Source organism: Dendroctonus ponderosae, unplaced genomic scaffold, assembly GCF_020466585.1.
Source record: "Dendroctonus ponderosae isolate FM_Combo_2020 unplaced genomic scaffold, Dpon_F_20191213v2 Dpon_F_20191213_11, whole genome shotgun sequence".
Classification (NCBI taxonomy): Eukaryota; Metazoa; Arthropoda; class Insecta; order Coleoptera; family Curculionidae; genus Dendroctonus; species Dendroctonus ponderosae.
The window spans coordinates 1,052,450-1,061,837 of NW_026017213.1; the positions used below are offsets into that span (position 1 = coordinate 1,052,450).

The window sequence follows — 9,388 nt, forward strand, 5'->3', positions numbered from 1 at the left end:
AATAATTCGTTCTTATTGCGAAATAGGAGCACTATTTATCAATCTGTAATAAAAGACGTGAGGAAATTCTGTCTTTTTTAAAGACAAAAATTTTGAGGCGAAATACCAAAAAAGAAGTTTGTAAAAAAAAACACAAAAAGATGTTGGATAAAATGGCAGACATTAATAAAGTGATGAAAGAAATGAGATATAAAATGGACGACAACGCTAAGAAATTTGAAGACCTGAAAACAACCGTTGAAGGCAAACTAAAGAACATCGAGGAAGTTACTGATGATTTGGAAATCAATGAAATCGTGGACATTCCTGCAGTAGTGGAAGAGCCAGAATATAAAAATCCAGTAGTTCAAGAGCCGAAAGTTGATCGAGAAGAAGGTACTGTCGAGATCACGAATGAACAAATTGCTCAGGAGCATTTAGAGGAAATTCAGGTGGAGCCCGAAGTGGCTAGTTCTGATCAGAAATTGTCCTTAGTTGGGGAAATAACTGATTCAGTTGTCTCTGAAGGAGATGATGTGGCTTAAACTGATAACTCTTGTGAAAACTTCCCAGGTATTACGCTATCAAAAGTAACTGTGTCAACAGAGGGAAATTCTCAAGTGGCAAAAGAAGTCGACTCTGTGGAAGAGACATTAAAAGCGGCGAAAGTGAAGGAAGTGGTAAAGACCGAAAGTATAGCAATTTTGGAATCACAGGACGAATATGCTGAAGAACTCCCATCAGACAAGGTGATTACGGACGAAGCGACTATTGTGAAGACTGAAGAATTGTCGGTTGCTGATAAAACTGTGAGTGATAAAATCGAATACATCACTAGGGCAGTGGAACATGAGTATGTAACTATGCAGACGTGAGGAAATTCTGTCTTTTTTAAAGGCAAAAATTTTTGAGGCGAAATACCCAACAAGAAGTTTGTAAAAAAATGATGAGATGTTGCAAATGACACAAAACAAGTAGAAACTTGCATTGGAGTGAATAGAAAGGGACCAAAAACAATTGGTTACGGTACTTACCAGCCTACTCGGGGGAAAATGATTTATTCGAAAATATATAGGTGGTGCGCTAATTTTGTCCATCAGTGTATCAAGGGTGTTCTCTAAACGCATAAAGAGTTCTGTTACATTTCTGCTCCATGTGATTATTTGATAGTCCACTGATAAGCGGACAGTCACGGCCCCATAAAAATATCCGGTTATGAGAGAGGTGATATGTAGTTAATTAAAAAGCATTTTTTATAACATTTTTCAACGTAGAAACGTAGAATGTTCTTGTGCCGGTTTACTTAACATATTTAAGAAGAATTGAGTTACTTTTATATTCAGATGGCAACGCAACGAACTATTTCCATGAGAAGTCCGAGTTTTCGGTACCAGACAAGCTGTCTTACTACTGCATGAAGGATCAGGCCTTGAACCTCACCGATGGACAGAGCAACGTGACCTTGGCTAAGGTGCACCTCAGCAGCTTCCAGTACCAGGCCTTTATGAACACAACCAGTGCTTCGTATGCTTCAGGTAAGTCACGACACGCGTCAGCTATGGGAGATTTTCTTACAAGGTGGTTGTTTTCCAGTTTGGGATTGCGACGGAGCCAACACGTCCGACGTCGTGCCTGTAGTGGTCGGGTGCGTACTGGTGATTCTGGTGGTTCTGGTTCTGGTCGTCTACCTTTTCGGACGTCGCAGATGCCAAGCTCGTGGTTACCTCTCAATGTGAGTTTAAAGTGAAGCACATGAGCACACTCCTACATGCATATACGGCCATTCTACGGAACACTTGGTGCCTTCATTGCGTTGCGTTGCGTAGAATGGCCCAATACCAATAGGGAGAATCGGTGTTGGCAATGTTGACTTGTTTTCCAGTTCAGTTTTCGCTTATTGTTTTAAATCCCATGCAGATCCAACACCCTGTTGCTGTTTGTTTCACATTTTCTTAATCCGTGACAATAGCTCGGGATTCAATTCTTTCTATTCATGTTCAGTTTTGTTTTTCGGGGGCTAGCAATGTTAGTCAATTAGTCAGCGGGAGTCAAACGCTCGCTCTAGCTTCAGTTTATGTTTATCAATATTGTATGCTATGTTATGTTTAAGGTAATCATTTGCACAGACCTACATTTGATCTGGAAATTCCAAAATATTCTCGAATTTAGTCCGATTGGGGACCTGCCCAATTCAACGGTATAATTATATGTAATCATGTGTGTTTGCAACTTGTGCCGTGGCGGGCTTGGGCGGAAGCGCATTTTAGTTAAAAAAAAGAGCAAACCTATAATTTGTTACAGTCCCTCGCTGGATGCGGCCTAGTTGAAACGAGTGGATATATTTTATTCTTTAGTTATGGCCGGCAAAATGTATTAAGGTTAAGTTAAGATAGCGGTTTGTTTTTTATGAACATATGATAATCGGGGCTGTGAAAGCTTAAACGTAATTTGGAACGTCATAACAATGTTAATGAATAAAGTCCTTGTGAACCACACTGGCCGTTTCTTTTGCCTTTCCCGCTCCTATTGGTGATGTGCATGTGGGGTTGTCTTTGTTACGGTCTTTAATATGAGCTTTTGAGAAACCGAAAAAGTAACAGTGTTTGGGTTTCATCTCTAGCAGTGATGGGAAAAATCGTATTAAAATGAGTTCCATTTTCAGCGTCAAAACTATCGCGCTACAAAAGTCGCAGTTTTAATGCAATCGTTGTATTCATATCCGCGTAGTGGGAGTGTGGAAAAAGAAGAAAAGTGTACACCGATCGTTTCATCGGTAGTTTCGTGTTATTTTGCTCTACTGATCAACACTGATGAGAGGGAAGGAAAGTGACCTCGAATGGAAATCTGCCAATAGCAAAGGCAGGAAGTATACTGGGTCAAAACAGTTTGATTTAAGGAGACAGAAAGTGGAGGAGAGCAGGTGTGGAATTATTGGTCAATAAAAAATTCGAAACAAGTATAAAGGAAGTACAATATATAGATTGCAGCATCATACAAGTGACAATGGAACTGGCGGATGAAACGACACACATACTAAGCGTATATGCACCAGATGCAAGCAAGCCAAAAGAAGAAAGAGAATAATTTTTCGACACCCTGCAACACACGCTAGAGAAGATACCCAGAAAATACAAAGTCATTATCATGGGCGACCTTACCTCAAGAATTGGCAATTCTGTTGTTCAGGGAATCATGCACATCATGCTTCAACGAAGAGACGATAAATGACAATGGAGAAATGCTGATAGAAGCATGTGCCCACAATGAGTACGTATTAATAACACATATTTTGACCACAGGGAACAACAAAAATACACCTTCGTCAACAGAAGAGGCCAAAAATCGATCATTGATTACGTCCTTACAAATAGGAATGTACACCCCTCTCGGATACTCGATGTACCAATATTAACATCAGCAAATATCGGAACCCAACACGGACTAGTTCTGTCTAGTCTGGACTAGTAAGTACCGTACATCACACATAATAAACTTTACCAAAACAGACTAGACGAGAAGATCACTCAAAATACAATAACAGCAAGAGATAATTTAGAAGACGCAAAATAAAAAAAACAACATGAAGAACAGTACCAAGGAAGCTCTAGGAGAAAGGACATTAAACACAAATAAAAGAAACAATAAGCCATGGTTCACCCCGGAAGTCAAGGAATTAGCATAATAGAAAAAGAACGCTCACATAACTAACATCAACAATAGATCACCCGAAGTATTCTTCGGTTTCAGGTTCTTTCTCTTTTGAATCTCTTTGAAAACAGAACAACTAATGCGATTAAACAACCCAAAAGGACATACTGGGAAAGGTTCTCGGTGGAAATGGAACTCGGCCAGAAGAAGATCTGGAACATGCTACGAAAGAGAAAAAAGCCAGTCAATGAGGAAGTAGTAATAAGTGCAATAGACCAAGAAACATGGGCAACATACTTTGAAAACCTATATGATAACAATAGCAAAAACAGCGATGATACAGAAATCGAAAATCCATCATCTACAGGCGAACAAGAGGAAAGCATAACACTGGGAGAAGTACAAACGGCCATACAGAGATTAAAGAACCGAAAATCTCCAGGCACTGACAACATTCCAAATGAATTACTTAAGTACGGAAGTGCAAAAATCGAAAAAGAATTAGTAAAGTTATTCGGAAAAATGGAACAAAGCGGAGTAATACCCAATGAATGGAGAACTAGATCCTATAAAATCGGACCCGAAAAACTACAGAGGCTTAACGTTACTAAGTGGTGTCCTAAAACTACTAAACTAACAAAAACTTATCAGACAAAATAACTGATAAAGTAGGAATCTCCGAGGATCAGCAAAGATTCCGCTCAAATAGATCAACGACAGACGCAATATTTATATTACGCCAAGAGAAGCCCATTGAATTCAATAATCCAATGTACACATGCTTTGTAGATCTAAAGCAAGCATTTGACAATGTACAGCTTACGGATGTAATCGACCGACTGAACCAAAAAGATGCTAATAAGTGCCACATAAACCTAATAAAGCAGCTTAACATAAACAATAAAACAATGAGAAGAACATAGTGTGGTCTAACAAGAGAACTTAAAGTCTCATCCGGCATACGACAGGGAGATAGCCTTAGCCCATGCCTTTTTAACATTATAATGGACCAAATAATTGGAAAGTGTGAACCAAGTCGATGCAGGATTCAAGATGAACAACATCTGCCTGAGAATACTCTGTTACGCAGACGATGCTGTCTTGACGGCAGAGAGCGAAGATGACCTCCAGTGCCTTCTCTACAGATTCAACCTAACAGCACAGAGGCTTAATATGCAAATTTCGATCGAAAAAACACAATCTATGGCAATATCCAAGGATCCGATCCGATGTAAGTTGGTGGTGAGTGAGCGTATTATACAGCAGGTGATGAATTTCAACTATCTGGGGGTACAGGTATCGTACAGTGAATGAGGTGGAAAACCAGATCAGAGAAGCCGTAAGTGCGTCAGGACGTTTGCGAGATATAATTTGGAAGAACAAATATATGACCACAAAGAGCAAGACACGAACTTATAAGACCTGCGTCAGACCCATAATGACCTACGCCGCCTAGACAAGAGCTGAAACGTCTGTTACTAAAAGGAAAATGAGAACAGCAGAGATGAAAATCCTAAGAACAATAAAGGGGACCACATGCATGATAGGATACGCAACGAGAACACCAGAGGAGAACTGGGAGTGCAGGACGTTGTCAGATGGGTGAGAGAGAGACGACAGAACAAATGAGTCCAGACCGAATTGCAAAGTGGGCCAAAACACAAAAACCAGAAACAAGACGCTCAGCTGGCAGGCCCCCAAAACGTTGGTAGGAAAGCTGGACATCGGGATCACAGGAGGGCTGATCACAGAATTGACAGGACTTAGTCCTTTTACACGAAGAAGAAGAAGAAGAAAGTGGAATTGCAAAGTTAAACGGGAGCTACTGATATCCAAAGTGGGTGCCGTAAGACGCGAGGTGTTATAACGCATTGACGCACAGAGCGGCGTCAGTACAAAAGTGCTACACAACCCAGTGTTTCCCATGTCTAGACCAGAAGCCGACATAAAATAATGGATATTCCAATTTGCTGTTGCCCTGCATGCACTTCACCAGGAACAAGAAAAAGTCGCTTAGAAGAAAAGACAGAGGGTATCAAGAACTGGTAGAAAATCGAACTGTCAACCAGAATACTGCAGAGTAGGGATTTCGGTAGACATTTTTAACGAGAAACACTTGATTGAAACACCTAATTCCGATGAAACTGCGACTTCGGAAAATGATAAAACTCACTACTTGATAAAGCGAACCAATCGCTAATCATCTGTGCACAGGACAGGACGATAGTACTTAAATTCTTAAAATAGTTCCTGTATCTTCGATGTTGGGTTAGTTAGAACTCGTTAGCGAGAACAGGGTATCCCAAGATCATTCTGGCCAGTAAGTGAGGTTTACTTGAGTAGGAGAGGCTCTAACTGTGCTTTCTCAATCTTATCAGATCCAGCCATTTTTCAATGTTCGCTTTTTGTCGACTCACTTGTCTTCAAGTCCCGCAATTTCTTTCCTCTTACTGGTTCCGGTCTGCCCTGGGATTCAGTTCGCATTGATCTTAAAAAGTTCGGTAAAGGACTGGGAGTCCAACGGTCACAGCGGTCCCCTTGCGGGTCCGGGCTGAGGTGAATACTTATAATCCACCTTGGATTCTGCAATCAATCAATCAATCAATCCTTGGTTGTTTTTTCGGGCAAACGTTTCGATCCCGTACCTGCCAACATAGGGCTGCACATTTTGGCGCAGTCTTAGCGGTTCGTTGTCCAACTCAAACAGATGAATGTGAGCAATGCGTTTGATCTGGACTCGGCTTAACAGTGCAACATCAATTTCAATCGCAATTGTTATCTGCGATATTTTAGTAGCATCTCGATTATAACCACGATCCGATTATTCCCATCACTAATCTGTAGCTCTGTTCTATAGACCGATTTTTGCACAGTTTTGGCCGCAGTTTTTTCGGCTTCACCTTGCTAAAGCTTTGCACATTATTGGCCTACTTGTACTGAAGGGTGTGGTTCTAGATGTAGATGATTTACTATTTCAGGTTCGCCGATGAACGAAGCGAAAGCGACTACATTCCTATGAAAACACTGTCCTGCTTTAAGTAAGGCGTCCTGGTTGTTTCCAATCTTTGTTCCTTATGCTACTTTTGATATTATTATTAGGCTGACGACATTGAGATGATCTGGGGGATTTTCCAATTCGTTATCTTAAATGTTCTTAAACTTTTCTATGGATGGTCCACCAAACGCGCCCGGAAAGTTAACGCATGCTTCGATACCGTCAATGTCAATGTCATTGGGTGACGTTGCGCTGAACTAATGACATTTTTCAATCAGTAATTAGTCAAAAAAATGACGTTCTTTGCCTTTTCAGTAACGTCAAGGCATGAATGACGTCAATCAAGAGAAGCCAATGCTTTAGCTTTCCTTTATAGTTGTGTTATTTTTAGTTTTTATTGTTCAAGTCTAACGTTTGTTTTTGGATTGACCATCCAGCACAATTTATCGTTTTACTTACCTTAGTTTTATCTGATTTACCTCGACAAAAGCCAGTGCATTGCACAGTTGGGATGTCGACGTTAGCCAAAGAACTCCCTGCAACTGTACAATGCTGTAACTTTAGAGGCCATTTTTATACAGGGTGCCCCATATTTGATTACCATGGGAGCGGGAGGTGGAAAAAGGCATTTGAGGCAAATTAGTTGAAAACACTGGATCTGTAAAAGGCATTAAATTTTTTTAATAGTTTTTTCTTGAATACTGAGAAAAATTTTCAAAAATTTCGTTTTTATGGCGGACTTTATAGCTGTTTTTGGGTATATTTACTAGGTAATAATTTTATTATAGTTACCTAATAAAAAGTAACTCTAAAAAAGTAAGAAAAACCTGCTGCAACTTGAAAGCCATTTGAAAAATAAAAATTTAGCTCAACAATTTGGTTGCCTGCCTTTTACCATCCCTTGCTCTGTGTTGGATTAACTAGGAGCCATCCTGTATATGCAAGGTGTCCCGTAGGCATATGATCAAAAGGGCACTGCGACGTTCTTTGGCTCAAAAGAAGACGATCTCACTTAAGTTTTGTTAAGAAAAAATGTCTGGATCATCTGCTATTGATAACTGAAGCTTTTTGAAGAAGTGTTTTGGTACAAAAACTGCCAGAACTTTATTTGGAAGCTGGAATCAACTGATTTTTTTGAGTGGATTGAATGGATTTTTCTTATTAAGGCAGGTCAGATCGTTTTCCTTTGAGCCAAAGAATGTCGCAGTGCCCTTTTGATCACGTGCTTTGGACACCCTGTATTTATATCACTAATTTCCTGTAATTCTCATTGAGGAATCTCGCCCGATCTCTGGCAAAACCCGTCTGATTAAGGGAGGAATTGTGATATTAGATTGATAAGTAATGACTGTCGCATCGAATGGCTTTGTGTCAGGTTGTGTTTTTTGTCAAGGCAACGAAATAAGTGTTAATGTTTCAAGTGAAAATAGAGACGTTTCTCTGCGTTTGTTGCTTTTCTGCCCTTCTAAATGGGCTTTGAATGAGGTGTCGGGGGCTATTGCAAGCTGCACAGTCGATCGGATCAGTGCAACCCTCTAGGGGATTAGCGCTGTTTGCAAAAGGGATTAGCAAACTAGTGCGTTGCTGAGCGATTTGCTTAACATCTTTGTTCCGAGTGGGATTTAAGCGGCTTCAGTATCGAGATCGCACCTGCCCAAACCCGCCGCCACTGCCAGCACGTGGCTGCGTTCCCTGGCACGTGCTGGTTCCCATCAGAGTCCTTCAGGAGCCAATTGATCTTTGCGACTCGCTTAATGGCTCTGATGATGGGCGACAGATGCCTCATGCTGCTTCAGCTTGCCAAAACACAGCGGCGGCTCGTCAACGAAATTATTTCCTGCCTAACGATGACCAGTTAAAATTCGAGTTTTTCGATTTGTATAATAATAATAATTCAATTCTCCGGAGTTTTGAAAGGCTTGTACTGAGCGCATCAGTTTTCACCTAGTAACCATCGATACTTTTGTACTACATCTACTACCTCAAGTTCCCGTGCTTCCTGAGCAAATTAATGCAGATTTTTACTATTAAGAAGGGTGTTTTCACTTTTTTTTAATGTTGATATATAGAAAGTAGTTATGGCAAACATTACACTGATATCATTTTTTTACAAAAAAAGTCCATAATAATTTTAAACCAAATTTAAATTCAAATCAGATGTTTTCCACCAAAAACGCCGAATCCGTGTCGTCGGTTGCCTTTACCGATTGTGACGTAGCAGGTCATATCAACAAAGGGTCTCGTGTTTATTTTGTTGTTTTCGCAGCTTTGTTTTATTATTTAAGTTATTGTGATTATCATTATTTTATTGATTATTATTATTGTCTTGCATAATGGAAAATAGTGACATGCAGGGATCACAAAATAAGTGGTGTTTTGTGCCAGGATGCAAGAATACCTCAATAAGTGCTCCAAACAAACTCTTTCTAACCGTTCCCCATGATTATGCACGTAGTTTTTTTGGTTTAAAGCAGCGAGACGTGATGTTCCTAAATCAAAATCAATTTTTTTTGTTCCGAGGATCAGTTTAATGAAAGTACGAACAAAAAAATGATGAGGCAGATAGAATATGCCTTCGATCGTACGTTGTGTTCTGGGCAAGTTCTACCTTGTACAGTGCACAAAGAACCCTCGCGTTTCAATTCTACATATCCGATATCACCATATCGTTCTCGTGATGCCCAAAATACAAATTTAAGAGTTCATTTTACTTTTAAAGCAGCCATGTGTATAGGTTAGGTTAAGTTGAATAAGTGAAATTCTATA

General features: G+C 40.0%; 1 protein-coding gene across 2 annotated transcripts in view; it reads left to right on the forward strand.

Moving 5' to 3' along the window:
* Positions 1 to 8,067, forward strand: part of LOC109544126 (lysosome-associated membrane glycoprotein 2) — a 15,440-nt gene extending 7,373 nt beyond the window's left edge. Inside the window, exons 4-6 of one of the 2 annotated variants that reach the window (XM_019914166.2) lie at positions 1,323 to 1,514; positions 1,573 to 1,711; positions 6,606 to 8,067. In XM_019914166.2, coding sequence (XP_019769725.1) covers positions 1,323 to 1,514; positions 1,573 to 1,711; positions 6,606 to 6,669 — 395 coding nt within the window. In that variant the 3' untranslated portion in view covers positions 6,670 to 8,067. Of the gene's footprint in view, positions 1 to 1,322; positions 1,515 to 1,572; positions 1,712 to 2,280; positions 2,473 to 6,605 lie in introns of those variants that run through there. The other variant, XM_019914167.2, reaches the window with a different exon arrangement.
* The last annotated feature ends 1,321 nt before the right edge of the window (positions 8,068 to 9,388 follow it).